The sequence below is a fragment of the Bufo gargarizans genome, chromosome 5, assembly GCF_014858855.1.
Source record: "Bufo gargarizans isolate SCDJY-AF-19 chromosome 5, ASM1485885v1, whole genome shotgun sequence".
Lineage (NCBI taxonomy): Eukaryota > Metazoa > Chordata > Amphibia > Anura > Bufonidae > Bufo > Bufo gargarizans.
Window position 1 is genome coordinate 152,538,121 of NC_058084.1, and position 25,220 is coordinate 152,563,340.

Sequence of the window (25,220 nt, forward strand, 5' to 3'; positions counted from 1 at the left end):
TACAACCTTGTAATCAGCCATTGGGCCTATATATATGGCTCCAGGTAATCACTGTGTTGTTTGGTGATATGGTGTGTACCACACTCGACATGGACCAGAGGAAGCAAAGGAAAGAGCTGTCTCAAGAGATCAGAAAGAAAATTATAGACAAGCATGTTAAAGGTAAAGGCTATAAGACCATCTCCAAGCAACTAGATGTTCCTGTGAGTACAGTTGCACATATTATTCATAAGTTTAAGATCCATGGGACTGTAGCCAACCTCCCTGGACGTGGCCGCAGGAGGAAAATTGATGACAAATCTAAGAGACGGATAATCCGAATGGTAACAAAAGAGCCTAGAAAGACTTCTAAAGAGATTCAAGGTGAACTTCATGCTCAAGGAACATCAGTGTCAGATCGCACCATCCGTCGTTGTTTGAGCCAAAGTGGACTACATGGGAGACGACCAAGGAGGACACCATTGTTGAAAACGAATCATAAAAAAGCAAGACTGGAATATGCCAAACTACATGTTGACAAGCCACAAAGCTTCTGGGAGAATGTCCTGTGGACAGATGAGACAAAAATCGAAGTTTTTGCCAAGGCACATCAGCTGTATGTTCACAGACGAAAAAATGAAGCATATCAAGAAAAGAACACTGTCCCTACTGTGAAACATGGAGGAGGCTCTGTTATGTTCTGGGGCTGCTTTGCTGCGTCTGGCACAGGGTGTCTTGAATCTGTGCAGGGTACAATGAAATCTCAAGACTATCAAGGAATTCTAGAGAGAAATGTACTAGCCAGTGTCAGAAAGCTTGGTCTCAGTCGCAGGTCATGGGTCTTGCAACAGGACAATGACCCAAAACACACCGCTAAAAACACCCAAGAATGGCTAAGAGGAAAAAATTGGACTATTCTAAAGTGGCCTTCTATGAGCCCTGACCTCAATCCTATTGAGCATCTTTGGAAGGAGCTGAAACATGCAGTCTGGAAAAGGCACCCTTCAAACCGGACACAACTGGAGCAGTTTGCTCATGAGGAGTGGGCCAAAATACCTGCTGAGAGGTGCAGATGTCTCATTGACAGTTACAGGAAGCGTTTGATTGCAGTGATTGCCTCAAAAGGTTGCGCAACAAAATATTAAGTTAGGGGTACCATCATTTTTGTCCATGCCTGTTTCATGAGTTTATTTTTTTACATAATTCTGTTGAAGCATGGTTGAAAAACAATGTCTGACTTTCATTGGTTAACATTTATAGAATTTTAATTTATTATTACTTTTGTCAGATTAAAGTTATTTCTGTGACCATTGTGACTTTTTCTTTCATTGACCAAAGGGTACCAACAATTTTGTCCACGTCTGTATAACACAATATCGAGAGTAGACTTGTCAATTACACCGCATTCCTACCCACAGTCAACTACCTGTGCATGTGCCGCTCCACTTTCGGGTGGACCCAGATGTCAATGGCGGATGCACATTCTGCATCTGCACTACTTAGGTAGCAGCATCAGATCCTCTGCGGCTCGCGCCACTAGTCGGTGCAAGATTGACAGGACCAGGCAAATTGTCTGGTCCTATCAATGAAGGGAATGACGAGGCTCTTGAGCAGAAGGGACAGCCCCTTACTGTCCAAAAAGGCAGATTTTTTAATGAATTTGTTAGAATCCGTTTGCGTATCTCTAATGTTGATATATTTTATTGTGACAAAGCAGCAAAATCCAATTTATTATGATGGGTTTGCACTTGGCTGTTATAAATAAGGTTGCACACAGAAAGGATAATTCAGTTTGTCAGTAAATATATTGCTCGGGAAGATGAATTTATTAAAATATGTCGCACTATTTATACACTTTGAAAAAACTGCAGAAATCTCATTACTTTCCCTTTCTTCTAGGTTTGTTTGGCTGCTAAGGCTCTTCTAACATATTTCCTCCAAGGGCGTCTTGTGATGACTGCATCATCTTGGAATAAGTTTATTGAAGCATTGTGTCCGGTCACACCGCTGTTACAGGTAATGTCCAGCTGGGTTTACCTACGGTATAAATAACCTGAAGTATTGGCTTTGCTGAGAAATACTGTGGAATATGGAGTGTTGCATGTTCTAGCGAATACATGCCTGAAGGGTGCTACTGCGGCTGTAATGCTAATAGATGTTTTCACTGCTTCGTGGTCAGTATTCCCTGCTAGTAAATGAAAGTGACTTGTCAGTTTTACTGTAACTAACTTAGGCTACTTTCACACTTGCGTTGTTAATTCCGGTAATGAGATCCGGCAGAGAATCTCGATGCCGGAATTAAACAGATCCGTTTAGATTTTGCACTACAGGATACATCCGTTCCGTTAGGATGCAGTTGTGTGAAATCAAAGCTGAAAAAACGGATCCGTCACTATATACATTGAAAGCCAATAGGCGACGGATCCGGTTTTTTAGGCTCACAAAAAAAAATTGATTTGTCACCATTGACTTACATTGTTTTCAGTGCCTTGCAGCTTGCACCGGTTTTGTGTCCGGTTACAAAACTGAATGCTGCCGGAAAAGGGGTTGTCAGAGTTATGGAAAAAAAATATATAGCACTGTAAATCTGATGGTCAGTGATATATAACTAAGCTAAGCAAGTTTTAGGTAAAAAAAAATATCTATTTCCTCATTTCCCTGGTTCTCTTCTGGCCCTTTGTTTACTTGCAATAACAACAATCTCTGCCCCTCCCCCCGCTCTGCTAAGGGAGTGAATACAAGAGCTGCCCTGAGTGACATGTCTGCCTGCTGGGAGACTCTGCAGCATGTTGTATGTGTAGAACTACAAGTCCCAGCTGTATAATGACACTGCTAAGGGAGTGAATACAAGAGCTGCCCTGACTGACATGTCTGCCTGCTGGGAGACTGAGCGGCATGTTGTATGTGTAGAACTACAAGTCCCAGCTGTATAATGACACTGCTAAGGGAGTGAATACAAGAGCTGCCCTGAGTGACATGTCTGCCTGCTGGGAGACTCTGCAGCATGTTGTATGTGTAGAACTACAAGTCCCAGCTGTATAATGACACTGCTAAGGGAGTGAATACAAGAGCTGCCCTGAGTGACATGTCTGCCTGCTGGGAGACTGAGCGGCATGTTGTATATGTAGAACTACAAGTCCGAGCTGTATAATAACATTGCTAAGGGAGTGAATACAAGAGCTGCCCTGACTGACATGTCTGCCTGCTGGGAGACTCTGCAGCATGTTGTATGTGTAGAACGACAAGTCCCAGCTGTATAATGACACTTCTAAGGGAGTGGATACAAGTGCTGTCCTGAGTGACATGTCTGCCTGCTGGGAGACTCTGCAGCATGTTGTATGTGTAGGACTACAAGTCCCAGCTGTATAATGACACTGCTAAGAGAGTGAATACAAGAGCTGCCCTGAGTGACATGTCTGCCTGCTGGGAGACTCTGCAGCATGTTGTATGTGTAGAACTACAAGTCCGAGCTGTATAATAACATTGCTAAGGGAGTGAATACAAGAGCTGCCCTGACTGACATGTCTGCCTGCTGGGAGGCTCAGCAGCATGTTGTATGTGTAGGACTACAAGTCCCAGCTGTATAATGACACTGCTAAGGGAGTGGATACAAGAGCTGCCCTGACTGACATGTCTGCCTGCTGGGAGACTGAGCAGCATGTTGTATGTGTAGGACTACAAGTCCCAGCTGTATAATGACACTGATAAGGGAGTGAATACAAGAGCTGCCCTGAGTGACATGTCTGCCTGCTGGGAGACTCTGCAGCATGTTGTATGTGTAGGACTACAAGTCCCAGCTGTATAATGACACTGGTAAGGGAGTGAATACAAGAGCTGCCCTGAGTGACATGTCTGCCTGCTGGGAGACTCTGCAGCATGTTGTATGTGTAGAACTACAAGTCCTAGCTGTACAATGAAACTGCTAATACACACAGGATCTTGCCGATACCTGCAATGCTCTGCAGAACTTCTCTTTCAGCTCCTGTGTCCAGCATTTGTCTCCTCACTGCCTGCAGCTACACAGTAAACACGTCAGCCCTGGGTCTGTGCAGCTGAAGGGGTTAAGAATCCTGGGAGAGAGCAGACAGTGCAGGGGGGCGTGGCCAGCACAGTGACCTTTGGTGTACAGATCTCTCAGGCTTGTGCACAATCTGAGCAGGGAGTGAAGCTGACATCACAGGTCATGTGACCCTCAGTGAAATCCGAGAAACCAGGCACTGGTTTAAGTGAGTTAATTGGAAAGCTGTTACATTTGCCTAGTTAGAAACATAGAAAGAACAAAAAAATAACACGGACAACCCCTTTAATACAATATAATAAGGAGATATTGCAGTGTATTATGTGGACGATCAGAAAAGCTCCTGTTCACGTCTCCTACAAAAAAAAAAAATTGTTGGAAAAAAATCTAAATCAACCTTTTTCACAAAAAAAAAAATGTAGCAATCCTCATGCAGTTAAGTAAACCATGGCAAGAAACTTCTAATTGCCTTTTTCAATGGCTTCAATGTGACATATCACAAGTTTAGAACTGCTTTATCTGTATATAATTTGTACTACTGTCTGTAAGTAACGCGTATAATAAAATGGTCACATTATACATCCTGTACAGTGAACATCATTAAAAATTCAATATGCCTTTTTTTTTTTTTACCTTTTTTCTACCTCCTGATAAACACAATAAAAACTGATCAAAATGTTGTACATACCCCAAAACAGCACCAATGCAAACTAAAACGTGCCCTGCAAAAATAAACCTTCACACCTCTCTGTCAACGGAAAATAACGTATGTTAATGGGAAAAATAAAAACTGGGTTTTGGAATGGAGAGGTAAAAAACTAATTTCTGTGTCCTGGAGACTAAATGAGGCTGCGCGTCGACAGGTTAATGTGGAAAACAGCAATGCAAATCTGAACGGAGCTTTTTCACTTCTACACTGGTAGTCCACTATTTTCCTTGTAACGGCTGCTTTTCTGTCCGGCAGGATTGTCTGCTCTGTTTCTGTACATGAACTCTATTTTCTAGTATGGATTTTTTTTTTTAACTGAAATATTATAGCTACTATATTTCAGTTTTGCACAGGCATTCATTTTGTCAATATTTCATTCTTTAGGTTTTTGCTGACATGGAGGAAGCTTTAGGCACTTCAATTGTGGCTTTATGTGAAACATCGGAAAGAGGAGAAGGAGTTTTGCCTAAAACAACTCTGTTAAAAACAGCGCTACGGTTTCTATTTGCCAAAAAACTAACGTAAGTAAAGTTCTTTTTATTAGGAAATATTGTGAAAGTTTTCAAATCTTTAGTTTGGCTTTGGATCAATAACAATTTTCCAGTGTCAAAACCACAAACAATAATGTTTTGTTATGTTTCACACATGGGAAATTATGTATTATATGGTTTTCTTAAAGGGGTTGTCCGGGTTCAGAGCTGAACCCGGACATAGCTCCATTTTCACCCAGGCAGCCCCCCTGACTTGAACAGTTCATGCTCCGATGCTTTCCTTTGCCCTGCGCTAAATCGCGCAGGGCAAAGGCATTTTTTGGAGATCCGGTGACGACCTGAGGCTCTCTATGGGGCTGCCAGGAAGCCCAGTGACGTCACCGGCACTGATGGGCGGAATTTAGCGCTGCCCTAGCCAAGACGGATTGTCATGAACTCCATTGAAAGTCAATGGGGGAGGGAATGGCAGATTGTGTCACAGAAAACGGATCCGTCCCCATTGACTTGCATTGGGGGTCATGCCGGATGTCTTGCTCCGCATCCCAGGACGGAAAGCAAACTACAACATGTTGCCGTTTGCTCTCCGGTATGGGAACGCAAGTAAACGGAACGGAATGCATTTTGGAGCACTCCGTTCCGTTTAGTTCAGTTTTGTCCCTATTGACAATGAATGGGGACAAAATTGAAGCGTTTCTTTTTCCGGCATTGAGCCCCTATGACGGATCTTAATACCGGAAAACTAAAACGCTAGTGTGAAAGTAGCCTTTGACCATACCCCTCCATGAAAACATGCCCATTTTTTTAACTTTTGCCCAGGAAAAATTGATTTACACCTTTTTGTGAATTGTGCAAATTGCGACTTCGTACAACAAAAATATTAAATGTGGGCTGTTCCCTATTATCTTTAGCAGTTAGTTTATTCTTGGCTCCCACAAATATACTTCTCTTAGAGAGTCGCAAATTTTGGCGCATGCCATTTTTTCATAAAAAATTGCAGATTTCTGTAGGAAAGTGGGCCTTGTTAGCTATGTTAATTAACAGCAACTTCTAATTCAGTCGCATAAAAGGGCTCAGTCTTACTCTAGTAGGAAGATCGTAGAAAACTAGAGCAAAATCTCTAGACAGATGTTAAAGAAGTTGTCTCATCGCTAGGATAGGCCACCAATGTCAGATAGGGGTGGGTCCCACCTCTGGGACCCGCACCTATCTCTAGAACTGGATCTCCAAAGTAAGCTGAGAGCAGCTGTGCATGCTCGGCCACCCTCCATTAATTTCTCCGAAAGTAGCTGGAGCCCTCTCTCAAAAAATATTGAGCCGTTCTATCACAAAGGGTTAACTGTTTATCTAGCTGTGTGACTGATACTTTCACTTTGTGCGGGTCATCGAATAAACCTTATGGCTACTTTCAAACTAGCGTTTTTACTGGATCTAGCAGGGCTTCCGTTACTGATAATACAACCATTTGCTTCCGTTCTGAACCGATTTGGTTGTATTTTCTTTAACATAGCCAAGACGGATCCGTCATGAACTCCATTGAAAGTCAATGGAGGACAGATCCGTTTTCTTTTGTGTCAGATAGTGTCAAAGTTAAACGGATCCGTCCCTATTGACTTGCATTGTCCATTTTGCTCCACATCCCACGACTGAAAGAGAACCGCAGCTTGCTCTCCGGTATGGGAACTCAACCAAATGGAAAAAAATGCTTTTTGGAACATTCCGTTCTGTTCAGTTATGTTTTGTCCCCATTGACAATGAATGGGGACAAAACAGAAGCGTTTTTCTCCTGTATTGAGACTATGGTTTCACTAGGTATCGAATTATTAATACCCAATCGATACTTTTGTACCCGGATCGATTCAATACGGGGATTTGCCATTTACCAATACTAGGATGCACTACTGCGCAGCCTAGTATCCGAGAACATGGCGTACACTGCTCTCAGCGCTAATGTTAATGTAACCGACTCCATCCTGTCACAATTGTTAATGGAAAGGACTTCATCTTGGGCTAAAAGACTTGTTTCGGTTGCCAAGGGCTAGGCAGACCCTGTTCACACATTCCACCATAACCTGCTCTGTCCTGACATGAGGCTATCATGCCCTGTTATCGATAATCTGATTGGTCAGTGCTCTATACCATAAACCTTTAATTGGCTTTGTGTATAAATAAACACTGAGGAAGGGGAAACCCGGACTCTTCTGTACACCATAAAATAAAAAGTAAAAAAAACTTACATCAAAATATTAAATTTAAATCACCCCCTTTCCCAATTTTACATATAAAGTACATAAACAATAAATAAATAAACATATTCCGTATCACCACGTCTGAAAAGTCCAAACTATTAAAGTATTAAAAAAAAATTCCTATGCAGTGAATGCCATAACAAAAAATAAAAACCGTGCGATTCGCCATTTTTTAGTTACCTTGTCCCCTCAAAAAATAGGAGAGGTTTGTTCTATTATTGGACAGACATTCCCTAAAATGCGCAATGCCCGCTGCTTTCTTGGTGTTTTATTTTTTTTGCGTGGTATCAAAATCGAATAAAAACTTTTGGTATCGTGACAACCATAATTGAGACCCTATGCTGGGTCTCAGTACCGGAAAAAAGAAACACTAGTGTGAAAGTAACTTATCTCTAAATTACTGAGAGGTCATAAACTTATTTAAGCCACATTTTTATCAGTAAGAGAAGAACTGAGCTATGAGTGTTTATAATGTCAGAGAGCAGAGATAAGGAGCCCGTCTACTCATGGTCTGACGGAAATGACAGAAAATCCAAAGGGTGCTACTAGAGCATTTCAGGTATATGTGTGTGTGTGTGTGTGTGTGTGTGTATATATAAAATATATAAATAAATCCAGAAAAACGGGCGGCACTCCAATGGATAAAAATAAGCGAACCTTTATTCACCCAGGTGGTGCAACGTTTCGGCTCTACACTTGAGCCTTTTTCAAGCCTTTTTGCTTGAAAAAGGCTCAAGAGTAGAGACACGAAACGTTGCACCACCTGGGTGAATAAAGGTTCGCTTATTTTTATCCATTGGAGTGCCGCTCGTTTTTCTGGATTCACACATTGGGGTAAGAAGCCTATTCCCCCTGGGACGTGCACCCGAGACTTCGTCTTTGTTTGCCCCAGTGCCGCCATTTTCCTTGAAATATATATATATATATATATATATATATATATATATATATATATCAAACAAAGTGCAACATTTGATACATTTGGCACGAATTATGGCAATACAGTCTCTATAAAAACTGATTTCAGATATTCCCAAGTTTATTTGAATTGTTGTGACATACAGTTCACACTTGGAGTTTACCTCTAATTCTTCCTCACTGTACTGATGGTAGTATTTCACAGAAGTGCAACAATTCTGTATCTGCAATGATATTATTTAGAATCAGGGAAAATAAAAATCTTCTTGCCACGGCTTGTCTGCCTATGCAAAAGGGTTCCCTGGATGAAAGGCGGTTTACCAATTAAGGCCTCGTGCCCACGACCACATTTTTTCATCCATGAGCTGTCCTCATTGTTTAGTATAGCACATTGACCCATTCATTTCTATGGGGCCGTTTCTATATTTATATTATAAATAATAAGTTATATGTACACCAAAATTGTGTCCCTAAAAACTCTCAAAAGGCTCTCATACATCGACATTGACAGAAAACTGCAAAGTGGCACAACAATTCTAAAAAAAACAACAGTTTTTGCAATAGTTTTTTGTGTGGTGCACTTTTTTATACTGTATGCCTTGGTCTACTGCACTATTCGATGCAGCAAAAAGGTGGACTGACTTTTCGGACACTGTTTTGGTCTCTGTCGGGTGAAGGGGCCTATTGATTCTACAAAATGCAGTGTAAAAGGGTATGGCCAAACATTGCGGTCTGCTGCATTTTATGTCCCATATGAATGTAACCTCCGTGTTTCCATTCAGCAACAGTGATGTACGGACTGTGAATAGGACAAACTGGTCATTGGTTGTAGTATGGCTACATTGTGCTCTTGGGGGTTGCCACCTGTCATTTGTAGAGGAATCCTAATTGTTATTATGACCATGCCACCTTCATAAATATGTTAATTAGTTTTCCGTTTACTTGAAATGATCCTCGAGGTTGTTGTTCTGGAAAGTATGGTAACTGCTAACCATTCATCTGAAGTGCTGAGAGCTGCAGGAAAATGTTACAGCGTCATAAAGCTGTGTATTGATAGCTGATGGATGCGGTCCCAAACACCTGGAGTGACCCATTTCACTTTTATAAGTCACTTTACAGTTTCTCATCTGCTTTTTATTGTCTTCTTTTTTTAGGCTACGTACATTGGGCATTAAGTGGCTATCAGTCCATTTAATGAATGAGAAGGAGTCGGACTGCAAGCGCCCTGAGCTACAAGGCAATGTAATATCTAAGGCTGTCAGTCTTTATGTCACTGAGCGATCAGTTGACCTAAAGCTGGATGACAAAGGGACATCATTTTTCAAGGTTAATATTTGTGTTAATCACAGCTTATGAGATCATTGCTGTATGCTTTAGGTGTAGAGTGCTAGATCTTGGTTCATAATGTTATACAGGTATACACAGACACGCACACAAGCTACAGTGTTAAAGGGAATCTGTCATCAACTTTATGCTGTTCGTACTAATGGCAGAATAAAGTAGAGACAGGTGAGTTGATTTCAGCGGTCTGTCATTTAGAAGTTAAGAGTAAGTGATTGCCGAGAACCAACATCACAATCATTGCAGACTGGGCCTGGAAAAGAGTCACGGCCACCTGAGAAGAGTCATGGTTATTCATAAATTCCTGCTCTCCTGCCCACCTGCTGATGACCGACAGTCTTCTACCTAGTTTTCTCCCTTTCTCTCTAGGAGAGAACTGCCAATCATCAGCAGATGGGTGAGAGTGCAGGAGATTATGAATAACCATGACTCTTCTCAGGTAGATTTGACACGTTTCAAGGCCTGGGCTGCAATGACTACGATTATGGTTTTTGGCAACCACTTACTTTTAGCTCATGAGTGACACACCGCTGAAATCAGCATTTCTGTCACTATTTTATGCTGCCCTCAGTGAGGTCAGCATAAAGTTAATGACCGGTTCCCTTTAAATGCTTTGTATAACTTCTGATTGCATTTTACTCATGTTGGGCTGAAAAAAAAATATAATTTCCATTCGTCTATATTAAAAATGTTCAGCCACACCTTTGTTTTCTTTGAATCATGTCATCTGATGGCTCATGTGTAGCTCTTATCTCCTGATCTCATTGACACTTCGTTAAGACATATTCTTATCAGTTTGATAAGGATTGCACTATGAGTGTTTATGAAGTCAGATCAGAGATAATGGGATTCAAAGAAAACAGAAACTGACAGCCTGCAAACAGACAATTTTTTTTTAACACTGTTTCTCCAAAATGGCTGCACATTTGAAATAAAGACCTATTGAAAAAATTATTTTTAACACAAAATGAGTAAAATGCAATCTTACAAAAATTGCCCGAAAGTGTCCCTAGCCTTTAAGTCTGTGTATTTTTTTTATGTAATGCAATGCAACTTTGAGTTGTTCAGTACTTCTAGCCTTTATCGTTGTGAGCAGTGTGTTTATTGCAGTGCACCGTTTTTTTTTTTTTAAATCAGTATTCAATGTGCATTGAATCTGCAGGCAGACACTGTCAGGAAAGTGGCTGAAATCTTTACTTCAGAAACTGTGGACATGGCACTTCGCAAATCAGCGGCTGAACAGCTGGCAGTTATAGCGCAAGGTAAGATAAGCAAGATGTTTGTTTTTATGCCTCGTGTCACCGGAGAATTATCAGTTAGATTAACTTTGGTCCTCTACAGAAAGGATACATCAGCAGGTCGCACGAAATCCATTACAATTTCTGCTCCTAGGCTTGCCGGTATATACTATCTCTTTTGGAAGGTTAATTTAAATGGATTTTTTTAAAACCAGAAATGAGTCTATATAAACCACACTCTGCCTATAAAACAGGCTGAAGAACTGGGTTTTTCATAGGACAAGTGACCCGTTATTGCAGGATAGGAATCATGAAGGATGTTGTTAATGTTAGAAAGTTATTTTATTTGTCAAAATGTATCAGTCTAAAGAAGGCTGTTTGCCAAGGGATGGGGAGCCTCGCACACTGGTGACATATCGCTAAGGTATACCACCAATGTCTGATAGGAGGAGGTTCCACCTACCTTTTAGAATGGAGCTCCTGTAGTAAACCAGAGCGCACCGAGTCAGTGCTTGGCTATTTTAGGAACTCCTATAGAAATGAATAGAGGACAGCCTTGTTGGCGTTGGGACATCCATTCTAGAGATGGGTGTGGGTGTTTAGACATCTCCTTTAAAACCGAGTTCTGCAAAGGGGAGATTATGAGATAAAATGATTACTGTATTTTTCGCCCTATAAGACGCACCTAGGTTTTAGAGGAGAACAATAAGAAAAAAAAAATTCCATTACACCTCAGGTCAAACCAGAAATCAGACCTCAGATCAAACCCCCCATATGTCAGCCATCTATCAGCCCCCATATGTCAGCCGGCAGCCCCCATATATTAGCCCCCAGCGCAAATAAAATAAAAAACAACTCACTTACCTCTCCTGCTCCTGGACGCCACCACTCCTCACCATCACGATCCTCTTCACCCTGCTGTCGGCTGTGTATCGTGGCGCACAGTATGAGGTCACAGAGCACCCTCACGGTGTGCGCAGCCCTGCACAGCCGATAGCCGAGGACCAGGAAGCAGTGAGTACAGAGCCATCACCTTTTGTCCTCCAGTACTAATGAAGCGCTTCCATAATGGAAGCGCTTCATTAGTATTAGCCCCATAAGACGCAGGGGCACATCAGCGGGGGTCCAAGTCCCGGCACTCCCGCCGATCAGCTGTTACAGGGAGCCGCTGCTCTAACCGTTGCTCTGGTGATTGCTGCTGCTATTCACTGACCTCAGTTGCACAGGACCAGTGAGGCCAGCCATTCACTCCTATGGACTCCTTGGTATGCAGGTATGGAATCACCACAGCCAAGTAAATAAAGGCTAGCCATTTTTTTGCACATTCTAAAAACCCCTTTTAATTTCCTAGTACACTAAATTCTATTAATCACACAAAATAATTAAATGGCATGGTGAGTGGTTGGTAAAAGCTGCAGTACAATGTCTTTTTTTAATCCATGAAAGTGAGTCTGTCACCAGGAAATTCACTGTAAGACTAGTCATATTGTATTGCCTTGTAGGTAGTGCTGGGCCAATAATCGAAAATATTAAAAGTTTATAACACCCCCCACTTTCCCAATTTCACATATAAAAAATATAAACAGTAAAAAATAAACATCTGGTATCGCCGCGTCCAAAAATGTCTGAGCTATTAGAATATTTTTAAAAATGTTCCTGTGTGGTGAATGCAGTAACGAAAAAAACAAACAAACAAACAAAAAAAAAACGTGCAATTAAACATTTCTTTAGTCACCTTGTCCCCCCCCCAAAAAAAGTTGAATAACAGTGACCAAAAAGTTGTATGTACCCCTAAAAAAAAGTACTAATAACACCTTTAGTTTGTCTCTCCAAAAAAAAGCCCTGATTCTAGCTGCTTTTTATTTACAGACATGACGATGCACAGTGTTATTAAGGAGCTGGGGATTGTGGGAAAGATCCGTAGCATACTGCAAAAATATGTGCATCAAAGTGGAAAGGTAAGTGCAACTGCGGTGAGAGAATTGCTAGAGAACAGGCGAAGTATGATGGAATTAAACATATGGTGGTTTAGTTTGCTTTGCTGGAAATGTTTGTTTAGGGTCAGTGTGATGGAACACTAATACCCACAATAAATAATAAAAAAAATCACATGTAAATGTTTTTTTTTTCGTAATCCTCTTCCACTGTTAGCAACTCTGTTCATTTCTTAGGGGATATCCTGCCAGTTTTATTTTTGTTATAGGTCAGAATGGCATAAAATAAAACTATTCCCCCTCGAAGATCCTGGTCGGACACTTTCCGGGACCCTCCTTGTCTCTCCTTTCGAGTCCCTCTTGACACACCAGAAATGAGGGCTCCACCAATCGCTGGCTGGAGCGGGTCACCTCTGTGCCAGCGAGTCACATTTCCTATGTGTTGAGAGGGACCACGAAGTATAGACCAGCAGAGACCTGGGAAGCATTGGAACAGAATCAACGGGGGGAGAATTGGTGACAACCCATGTAAATATGTTTTATGGGAATGGTAGGTGACAACCAATACACTTCTTTCAGCTCTCACATGGTTGGCACACAGCTTTCCTAGATTCCTGGGTAGCTAATCTGCTTGGTTACCCTACACCATATGGCAGCATACTAAGTCTAAGACTTTTGTTGTAGAAGGTATGCTACAGTATGAGCTTCAGCAGGGTTATGGAAATTGCCTAAAACATAAACCGATTTTGTTTGTTGCCCAAAGCAACCAATCACAGCTCGGCTTTGAGTTTATAAAAGCACTCATGAAATAAAGCTGCGTGGACAACAAAGACCACTTTTCTTTTTAGACAGACGATTAGCGTTAGGGTGCATTCACACGACCGTATTTTTGGCTCCGCATCCGTTCCGCAATTTTGTGGAACGGGTGCGGACCCATTCATTTCAATGGGGCCGCAAAAGATGCGGACAGCACACAATGTGCTGTCTGCATCCGTAGATCCGTTCCGCGGCCCCACAAAAAAGATAGAAATGCCTATTGTTGTCCGCGATTGCGGACAAGGATAGGACATGCTCTATCATGGGGCCGGCTACATTCACACGGCCGGTATCCGTGTTTCTCGCCCAATTTCCTTGGGGGACACAGAAGACCTTGGGTATAGCTCATCTCCATAGGAGGCGTGACACTAAGTGAGAACTGTTAAGCCCCTCCTCCACAGCTATACCCTCAGCCTGGAGAGAGAGACTGCCAGTTTTTGCTTAGTGTCCAAGGAGGCAAGACACTCCCTGCTCTGCAGGGCTGTTTTTCTCCTGTTTGGTTTTTAGTTTTGATTTTTGCTTTTTTCTTTTTCTTCAGATCATCAGGGACAACAGAGACGCACTAGACCTCTCTGTTTCTCCCGGGGTCGAGCTGCGCCAGTGCCGGTCATCCGCACTGCTGCCTCCCCCACAGAAGGTAAGGTGGACCAGGGCAGCCCAGCTCCCCTGCATCCCGCCAGCGCAAGGGTCGCCCGCACGCCAAGTCCCTCTTCCAGCGTCCTGCCACTACGGTGCCAGTAGCTGAAGGGGCGACCCTGCTGGAACGGACCGAGGGTGAAGACGGCTGTGGTAAGAGAGAGGCTTCTCCAGCCCTACGTTCCCCTCATTCCCTCCCCGGTCTCCTGCGTGCTGGACCCCCATACTGGTCCCTGCTGGACCTAGGCTGGCCCCTGAGGTGTCGTTGGGAACAGCCATTTTTCTGGCTCCAGGGCTGTCTCTCATATCCAGCTGTTGCCCAATAATCATATAGCCCCACACCACCACCATACTGGTGACCGCGGGGCGACTATACACTGCCCCTTCATAGGGCATTGCACAGGGGTGAGCAATGGATTGCTGTGGAGGAATTCTGCTTTAGGACCGGAGACCCGCTCCTAGCTGCCTCTGACACAGGGGTTATGCAGGCCCTCCCCCTTACCGGTCGCAGATTCAGTACAGGGGGCCCGCGCTGACTGCCCTGTCCCTCCTCCACGGGCGCCTGGTCCGTTAGGGCAGGGGGTGCAGTGCTGGACTTCAGGGGCCCGCTCCAGAAGCTGCCGGACGCAAGGCCCTCACGGCCTGCATGTACTGAGCGCGATGCTCCAGCAGGCCCCGGCTGACTGTTGAGGCTTCCGGTCGGCCGGGAGCCGCAAACTTTTGACCCAGGCTTCGGCCTGCTCGGCCGCAATCCGGCCCTTTGTCTCTGCAGGCCCGCGGGGTGGGCACCCGCGGCCGTTAGTGCATGCGTCAGCCGGCTCCCTCCCGGTCCCGGCCGGGTGCCGCAAACTTTTGACCCAGGCTTCGGCCTGCACGGCCGCAATCCGGCCCCTTTGTCTCTGCCGGTCCGCGGGGTGGGCACCCGCGGCCGTTAGTGCATGCGTCAGCCGGCTCCCTCCCGGTCCCGGCCGACCGCCGGTACTCCCGGTCGGCCGGGCGCCGCGAAAATCTAGGCCCCGGCTTCACGGCCTACTAGGCCGCAAACTTCCAGCCTCGGTTGCAGGGGGCGGGAACTTCTCGCGGCGCGAATTCTTCCCGCCTGGAGGTCCCCCGCCCCCAGGGGATCGCAGCGCCGCCCCCTAGGCCGGATATTTGTTAACCTGTTGGGTACCGGCCGCCAGGGGCCGGCTCCCATCTAGAGGACACCCTCTATGTTCTGGGCTTCCTGGTGGGCCTGTATGAGATTGTGCCCCTGTATGGTGGCCCCTTTTTTTGCCTCAGAGTGGCTGTGTTTTTAAAAAAAAAAAAAAAAAAAAAAAGAATAATGAAGTTAATAAATAACGGAATGGTTGCGCAGGACACTGCAGCCTGATGCAGTAGTGCTGGCCGCACGCTATGCCCCCCTTCCGTAGGCGGCATGTTGCGATCCTCGGCTGCGGTTCTGGCCAGCTACATGTTCCCCTTCTAGGCGGACCCTTGCCATCTCCCGGGATACGGCGCTGACCAAAGGCAAGCGCCCCGTCTATAGGCAGAACGTCGCCTCTCCTGTTACAGGTTGGCCATGTGCATCACTCTCACTGGATTTAATGCCGGACAGGTGCATGACCCCCTTCTGGGGCAGAAGAATTGCACTCTCACCGGATACGGTGCTGGCCATGTGCACGACCCCCCTCCTTGAGGAGCGCGGCACTCTCACTGGATTCCTGCCGGCCATGTGTGTAACCCCCTTCCATGGCGGTACGCTGCACTCTCACTGGGTTCGCTGTCGGCCATGGGTATAAAACATGTGCACGTCCCCCTTCCATATGCGGGACACTGCACTCATTGGATTCACTGCCGGCCATGTGCACGTCCCCCTTCCATAAGCGGAACGCTGCACTCTCAATGGATTCGCTGCCGGCCTTGTGCATGACTCCCTTCCATAAGCGGTAGGCTGCACTCTCATTGGTTTCGCTGCCGGCCTTGAGCATGCCTCCTTCTCTCGGGCGGCATACATACTCTTCCTGGCTGGGGTTGTTCTCTCGCGGTAGGTTGCTGGCCACGTGCTTGACCCCCTTCCATGGCGGGGTGCTTGCACTCTCACCGGATCCGCTGCCAGCCATAGGCATGGCCTCCCCCCCCCCCCCCTTCCTTGGGCGGTGTACCGCACTCTCGCTGGCTTTGCTGCCGGCATGGGCATGCCTCCTCTCCTCAGGCGACATACATGCACCTTCACTGACGGTGTTTGTTCTTGCGCCAGTACGTTGCTGGCCATGTGCATGGCCCCGTCCGTGGCGGGGTGCTCGCGCTCTCCTGGGATGCAATGCTGCCGTGCGCGGTTCATTGCACCCTCACCGAATACGTTGCTGGCCAGGAGCATGGCCCTCTAAACAGGGGTGCGCTGCTTGCACTCCCTTTGGAAACGGTGCTGGCCTTGTGCATGACCACTTCTCATTCCGTGGGCGGTAATTTGCGCGCTCATGAGATTCACGGCTGTCCTTCTATATGCTGTACTGGACGTTCCCCTTTCATTGGCGAACTACTCGTTGCACTCTCACAAAATTCGGTGTTGGGTGGATTATTGCACAATAATTTAATGCCAGGATAATCCTGTGCATGCCCTTCCCCCTTCACTAGGTCCTTTGGTGCGGGCCTTTGCACTCTTGCCGTCTGCAGAGTTTGCCAGGTGCCTTTCTCTCCCCTTTTCTGGGCGGACTGCTTGCGTTCCATAGCATGCCCCCTGTACTAGCCTTGTGCATAACTCCCTTTCGGGTTGCACTTTGCACTTCCATGGATACTGTGGGATGCTTGGCTGTGCGCTCTGTGCGTTGTTTGGGCCGTGTTTGCCTTCTCCTCCCGTGGGTGGGTTGGCCTTCTCGCTGCCTGCGGTTTGCTAGTACGTATGCCTCCCTTCCTCCTGCGACATACCTTTTTCTCTTGGGGTGAGGCTGCTTGTCGCTAGCTTTGCACTCTTTTCTGAAGAGGTCATTCTGTCCACCTGTATGAGCCTAAGGTGTTGTCCAACACACAACAAATGAATGCCCAATGTATTCACCGCTGTATACCTTGTATATATGTAGACGGGCTCGGCTGGCTCGCTACTGCACCGAGCTGGGTGGCACTCATTCTCTGGTGTGGTCCCGTTGTGACTGCACCAGCCATGTTCATTGGCCCTTCCACCTGGGGAGTGTTCGGGGTACCTTGATGCGTACCCGTTCGTCCTCCCGTGACATTGCTTCCCCGCGCAAGCCGTCGGGTCGAGAGCGTTGTCTTTGGCGCCTTCTGCACTTCAGTCTGATCTGCTACCAGGAACAGACCGCTCCTCTCGGGTAGGTCACCCAACTTCTCTTGGGTGCTCGTCTATCCAGGTCTGAGGGACCTCCACTTTTGGGTTCTTCAGGGTTTTCGCCTTCTGCGAGGCGATGTGCAGGTCAGCTCACAGAGTAGCAGGTATTCGGCTTTTGAACTGTCCTGTGGCTTCCCTGTTTGCCATTCCTCCTTTCGGTTTGGAGGGTGTTATGCCGGCCTCTGTCTCGACTGCTTTTCCTCGCCGGCTTGGTCGTTTTGGCTTCCTCTCTGAGTTTGTCACTCCGAGGTGGCTTCTGCACCGGCCAGGCCTCAGAGGCTGTTTCGTCATTGCCCCCTCCCCTTCGGGGGTGAGCATGGTTGTTCACTTGGATGGTTCCGGTGTTACTTGTGGTCTCGTACCGTCTCCCTCGTTTTCGCTGGCAGTACTAGCTGTGTGCCTGTTTGCCAGGCCTATTGCGTTCTGTCCTCCCGCTGGGTGCAGATTGCCTTTCCATTCTGGGCATATGGTCCTGCTGGACTTACCTTTTCGGTAACTTGGGAGGACTACCCTTCGGTCACGGTTGTCCTTGACTTTCCCTCACCAGGACTGTAGAACTCCTTCCTGTGGTGGCTACGTCGACTTGGACTTTGGCCTGTCTTGTCCTGGCATCTGTCGGCTGCTGGGCGGACCCTTCCGGTTTTCTTCCGTCTGTCCTTCTGCTCACCTACTCCGGTTGGATACGGGACTATGTTGTTCGGGGGCCGACGGGAGTTTTCTTCCGACCCTTGGGCCGTGTTACTGGTCTGCGCCTGATCACATTGGGTTTTTTTCCCGCTTGCCAGGCGATTCCTGCGAGCGCGCTAGTGTTCGCTCCCGACTGTGCTTCGTCCAGGTTCGGTTGTCGGACTTAGGGTTCTTGACTAGGTTTTGTGGTAAGTGGGGCATTCCCCCACTCTGCTTTTCTCTCCCTTGGTTCTGTCTTTCTCTAGTCCGGCCTGACCCTGGGACTGGGGCTCTGTTACTGAAGTGTCAAGTGTCGGCGCTGTCCTTCCCCTTGCAGCGTTTTCTGGCCCTCCTGGGCCTGTCATGACCTTCTTCCACAGAGTGGCTCTTTGGTTCCTCTGTACCGTTCCCTGGTACCGCCCTGGGAACTATACACTGAGCTCTTGGCGCTCCCCTTCTTTCCCTTGGTGCCGTTGTAGAAGTTCTCCCTACTCCTGCTGTCCTGTACAGTTGTGTTTTCTGTTGCCATCATGTCTGACGGGTGCCTGATGGGTGGCCCTTCGTGTTCTGTGCCCTCTGTCCTTTTCCAGGACGGGGCTGTTTCTCCATCCCGTCCCTTCCTTCTGAGGGTGGTATCTGCCTTCTTATCTACGAGGCTTTGGTCATCCCCTTCCCGTCTCCGGGAACGGGCGCTTCACCGCTTGGAGATTGTTTGGGTTTGCAGTTGTTACTTGGAGATCTCCGGCTCTTGTCGGCGTTCGGTCTCTTGTGTTTCCAGGATGTCCGCGCAAAGGGTTGACGGCCTCCAGGGTGGCTTTCCTTCGCTCTCTGTGTCTATTGCTGTGGTTACCGCACCAAGGGCAGGGTTCTGCTTTTGGTGTCACCGTTCATTTCACCAGAGCGGTCGGTGCCTCCTGGGCCGGAGGCATAAGGCTTCGGCCATGCTTTTGTGCAAGGCGGTCGCTGGTCTTCCTTGCGCACCTTACTGGGTTCTACAGGGTGCGCACTGGGGCTTCGGCGTCTGCTGCCTTGGGCCGCCTGGTCTGCAGGCGGCGGTTTCTTGATGCCTTCGGGTGCTTTGCCTTGGTGCTGTGGTCCCTCCCCTCTTGGACTGCTATTGAACGTCCCAAGGTCTTCTGTGTCCCCCAAGGAAATTGGGCGAGAAAACGAGATTTTTGTATAACTTACCAGTAAAATCTCTTTCTCGCTCTTTCCTTGGGGGACACAGCACCCACCCATTCTTTGTTTCCGAGTTTGTTTTACCCGTTGGGTAGTTGGCTTGTTGGTTCCACTTTTGGACTTTGCCTTTTCTCACTACTTGGACACGCAACTGGCAGTCTCTCTCTCCAGGCTGAGGGTATAGCTGTGGAGGAGGGGCTTAACAGTTCTCACTTAGTGTCACGCCTCCTATGGAGATGAGCTATACCCAAGGTCTTCTGTGTCCCCCAAGGAAAGAGCGAGAAAGAGATTTTACTGGTAAGTTATACAAAAATCTCGTTTTTGTGGATCCGCAATTTGAATGTGAATGTAGCCTTATTTTGCACTATTTATTATGATTTGTTATATAGCACAGCGCTGTACATTATGTGCATGCACATTATTGGTTGACAGTATAAATTAGTCTTGCACTACCTTCATAGCTTTATTTTCATACGCTTTTGAGACTTATTGTATTTGCTTATGTTCCTAATTAATAGAGGTTTCTTAACATCTGCAGGATTTTGAGGGGATGGTTTTGCCGTGTCTGTCATTACTACGAAAGGTGGTGTATGCTGATCCCGTGTTGCGCTTGTCCCTGGCGCAGGATGCAGAGTTCATCTTAATTTTAACTAGAGGTAAAATTTCTGTAGCAGTTAGAGGTTGGCACCTTTTAGTTTTTTTTGTGAACCTCCTCCTGGGCAAAGCTGCAAAGGAAGCATACTTACTACTCCCTGATGCTGGGTCCTGGCTCCTTTACTTCACGGCCTTGGCTGTCTTGCCAGGGTCCGCTTTGACATCGCTGTAGCTAATTGCTGGTCACAGTAGTTACCTGCTCCCCTTGCATCATGTTAATTTATAATGTGATACAAAGGAGGGCAGATCACCACTGCAGGCAGCGATTGGCTTCAGTGGTGTCAAAGCGGGTGTTGACAGGGGGGAACCCAAGCAAGACACCCGAGGTCGGGGAGTTAAGGAGTTTGGACCCATCAGCAGGGACCAGGTAAGTATGCTTCTCTTTGCAGGTCTGCCAAGAAGGAGGGGGTTGCCAGAAACCCTAGAAAAGGTGGCCAACCCCTTTAAGAGTATCTCAGTCTCCAATTTGCGACCCTCTGGTCGTTTCACAGGTTGGAGACCACTCCTGTATATAAAACTTCTAATGCAGAGTGAATTATAGAGGAAATCCTCTTCTTTTGGCCTCTTTTTCACACGGGCGTACCGGATTTGCTCCGGATGCGTCGCATGTGCATTGCGGGAAACCCGCTCGAGTGTGCACACAGTCAGTTTTGATTGCGTTGCGTTGTTCAGTTTTTCTATCACGCGGGTGCAATGCGTTTTGCACATGCGTGATAAAAAACTGAATGTGGTACCCAGACCCGAACCTGGACTTCTTCATTGAAGTTCAGGTTAGGTGTTCTTTAGATTTTATTATTTTCCCTTACAACATGGTTATAAGGAAAAATAATAACATTCTTAATACAGAATGCTTACTAAAATGTCGATTGAGGGGTTAATTTTTTTTTAAATAAATTAACTCACCTCATCCACTTGATCACGCAGCCGTCATAGTCTTCTTTCTTCTTCTTTCAGGACCTGCAAAAGGACCTTTGATGAAGTAATCGTGCTCACCTTGTGGTGAGCGTGGTGACGTCAGCGCAGGTCCTGTTGAATGAAGATAGAAGGATCTTCTATCTTCATTCAGCAGGACCTGCGCTGACCTCACCACGTGGTGAGCGCGATTACATCATCAAAGGACCTTTTGCAGGTCCTGAAAGAAGAAGAAAGAAGACTATGCCGGCTGTGCGATCAAGTGGATGCGGTGAGTTATTTATTTATTTTTTAACCCCTCAATAGACATTTTAGTAAGCATTCTGTATTAAGAAAGCTATTATTTTCCATTATAACCATGTTATAAGGGAAAATAATACAGTGGATTTACTTTAATGGGGTCCGGGGTTGCTCATCCCTATCTCCATGCATGAAAATCTCACTGCATCCGCACTTGCTTGCGGATGCCTGCAATTTTCACGCAGTCCCTTTCATTTCTATGGGGCCTGCGTTGCGTAAAAAAACACAGACTATAGAATATGCTGCGATTTTCACGCAAGCACAAGTGATGCGTGAAAATCACTGCTTATCTGCACAGCCCCATTGAGGTGAATAGGTTCAGATTCAGTGCAGGTGCAATGCGTTCACCTCACGCATTGCACCCGCGCGGAAAACTCGCCCGTGTGAAAGGGGCCTTAGGGTAGCCGCACATGCTGAAGATTTGCAGATTTCGGGCCACTGATCTGCGGCACAATACAGCAGTAGTGGAAATTTTCAGCGCACCAAAATCCCTGTGTAATTCTGCTGTGTGCACGGACTCTTTTCCACAACATTAATTTATGCCGAAACTGGATAAGAATGTTTTTGTGCTGGTTTATATGTGTAAAGCAGATTTTCTGCCCATTTATTCATGCAAGTCTTCAAGAGAAAAGGTGTAGTTGACAGCTTTTCAGGCGACATTGGTCCATCAGTTCGTTATGAGCTTGAATGCCCCTCCTTTACTGTATACATCAGATTTTCTATGTACTTATCTTTATGAATGATGTTGAATAGGATTTTCTGGGGGAAGTAAAACACTGGTAATTGGGGTCATCATGTTATAAAACTAAACTTGTCAGTATAAGCTTGTTTTATGGTCCCTCACTGTTCCTTTGTCACCATTTGGTTGCCCCTTAGTTTCTGCTCAGTATGATGATGTATGGTCAGTAGAAACAGTGGTTTGCCACAGTGATGTGTTGTCTACGGTGACGTCCCCCCAGCACATGTGACGTATTGTCATCCCGCCAGCCTGTCATCAGGTTCTTCATTTAATTCCAGTCCCTTTGAGGAAATCCATGCCATGTAAATTGTAACACGTCACATCTTTTATTCATTTTCAGTATCTCTACTGTCGCAAAATCACAGTGTTTTGTTGGGTGAAGCTGCAGCTGTGATGTGTCTTCTTCTGTTCGATGAAGTATCACGGATGGACACTTGGTAAGATGGTCACATTTCAGAGCTCCATACCTCTGCTGTCCTGTGGTTGACACCCTTTGGGCCTCCATCAGAATAGTCTCCGAGGAAGTGTCCTTATTGCTGATAAGAAGCTTTTACTTTCTGAACTGATCTAGTTCCCCTGAACCACAAGGACGCTTTCTCACGCCCAGAGGCTTGTGACCACCACAAATCGGAATATTACTTGTATTTCAATATGTTTCTTATTAGATTTTGTATTAAGCTGTCATATGCTCACTATATGTTGATATTTGTATTTATTGGTGTTTGGTGGCTCTGCTGCTTGGATACTGTTCAGTGTATCACTGCAGAATATAATGATGCAGGCCCTGTATTTGATTGTAAAACATAATCATTTGGTCAAATAAGCACCATCCTAAATGACGCTCATATATAGGCCCTATTTTGTAGAGTTATCTGTATGAACCATAATGGGTGAGGCTGTGAACAAAGCCTTCCATACAGAGCACCAAACGTGGTAAGGCTGACTGTGCTTAAAGTATAACTGTCATATTCCCTTACGTCCTCAACAGCAGCACAGATGGGGGTTAACTGCCCCTGTGGACTGGTAGGACCGGCGGAATTTTAATGAGCCCAAGAACCAATAAACGATCTTCAGCTCCCTGAAAGGGAGGAGATCACCCCCCAGCCCACCGTGTGTTTTTTTCTGTCCTCTGGACAGGTGGACTGGCGTGTCGCTCCCTCTCTGGGAGCTGAAGATTGCTTAAGGGTTCCTTTTTCCCTCCTTAAAGCTTAGCTCGCTTTCTATGGATCTCAGTGCCTTTATTTTAGGCCTGATCATGGCGATTTCGGTCTGGGGTACCGTTGGGGAGGGGGGCGTCCCCTCCCCTCTTCTTTCATCATCTGTAGACGGTCCTCCGTTACCGCATGTGTACGGCGCTATGGTATAGGATAGATGCTAGGATGGCAGAGTTTTCGGCTTTTGGGCAGACTGTTCTTAGTTCTGCCAGGCATGAGGACCCTCCCTAGGGGATTCTTCTTGCTATCTCCCCATCTGTGCTGCTGTTGAGGACGTAAGGGAATCGTTAATTTCTAACGATAATTTGTTTTCCCTTAGTCCTAACAGCAGCACACAAATATCCCACCCTATACATTATGCTTGTTAAAAACACGGTGGGCTGGGGGGTGATCTCCTCCCTTTCAGGGAGCTGAAGATCGTTTATTGGTTCTTGGGCTCATTAAAATTCCGCCGGTCCTACCAGTCCACAGGGGCAGTTAACCCCCATCTGTGCTGCTGTTAGGACTAAGGGAAAACAAATTATCGTTAGAAATTAACGATTATTTTTTCCATATTTTGATAAAGGTGATTAGTATCACCTTAGTGGCCATCTTCAAATGTTATATTAATTCTTCCTAAACCCTTAAAATCATTAAATTTGTCCCCCATAGCGCCTATTCTCACCTTACCCTAAAACCGCGTTGCTCGGAGAGGTCCGTCTATCTGTTGGCTGCGCTGGAGGATGGGAGACGCACGAGTAGGCTGCTCCTGCCCGAGATCCGATGGTATATTCTAACCCCCAGGCATTCCCATGGTGACGGGGACGCTTGCCTGGGGGTTAGAATATACCATTGGATCTGAGTTTTCATGATCTCAGTGAGATCGTGAAAACTCAAATCCGATGGTGTATTCTAACCTGGAGGCGTTCCCATGGTGATGGGGACGCACCTCTGACAGGGCGCTTCCATCCGCGGCACCCGAGGTGTTAATTGCGCACATGGCAGCTCCCCCTCCTCCTCAGTATTAAAGGGACACTGACAGGCCGTTAGAGCATATAAAGTGACATATATTCTTCTATTGGTCTTAATATGCTTAATTAAACATACCATTATGACCCCTCGCTGCCTTTCTTCTCCTTATAAAAAGTGTTTTATGTAAACATTGTTTTATGTAAACATTGCAATTAACCACTCGGTGCCGCGGATGGCAGCACCCTGTCAGAGGTACGTCCCCATCACCATGGGAACGCCTCCAGGTTAGAATATACCATCAGATCGGAGTGTATGTGATGGAAGGAGGAGGGGGGCGTGTTTAAGTGAGGAGAGCTCCGATTGGTTGAGGTGCAGAAGCTCGTTCATGAGAGAAGCTGAATGCATTGTGGGTAGTGAGGGCAGGCTGGCTTAGTCTCAGGGTGAGGGCATCGGCGGCCATCTTAACAAGAGAGTGAGATTGTAGTTTTGTGCAGACTGGTTGCTAAGGGCTGAATCTTATTAAATATGGGGTAAGTAAGTCTAATAGTTATTGATTCAGGAATATCCTGTTATTAGTAACTTCAGTCAGGTCCATAAATATTGGGACATCAACACAATTCTAACATTTTTGGCTCTATACACCACCACAATGGATTTGAAATGAAACTAACAAGATGAGCTTTAACTGCAGACTGTCAGCTTTGGGTCATTGTCCATCTGCACTGTGAAGCGACGTCCAATGAGTTCTGAAGCATTTGGCTGAATATGAGCAGATAATATTGCCCGAAACACTTCAGAATTCATCATCAATAAATACAAGAGAACCAGTTCCATTGGCAGCCATACATGCCCACACCATGACACTACCACCACCATGCTTCACTGATGAGGTGATATGCTTATTGCTTAATATCATGAGCAGTTCCTTTCCTTCTCCATACTCTTCTCTTCACA

General features: G+C 46.1%; 1 protein-coding gene across 1 annotated transcript in view; it reads left to right on the plus strand.

Annotated features, from left to right (window-relative positions):
• Nucleotides 1–25,220, plus strand: part of RTTN (rotatin) — a 209,463-nt gene that overhangs the window by 66,224 nt on the left and 118,019 nt on the right. The window contains exons 17-23 of the mRNA XM_044293243.1: nucleotides 1,879–1,995; nucleotides 5,091–5,227; nucleotides 9,516–9,687; nucleotides 10,865–10,964; nucleotides 12,810–12,898; nucleotides 20,035–20,152; nucleotides 22,442–22,538. Coding sequence (XP_044149178.1) covers nucleotides 1,879–1,995; nucleotides 5,091–5,227; nucleotides 9,516–9,687; nucleotides 10,865–10,964; nucleotides 12,810–12,898; nucleotides 20,035–20,152; nucleotides 22,442–22,538 — 830 coding nt within the window. The remainder of the gene's footprint in view (nucleotides 1–1,878; nucleotides 1,996–5,090; nucleotides 5,228–9,515; nucleotides 9,688–10,864; nucleotides 10,965–12,809; nucleotides 12,899–20,034; nucleotides 20,153–22,441; nucleotides 22,539–25,220) is intronic.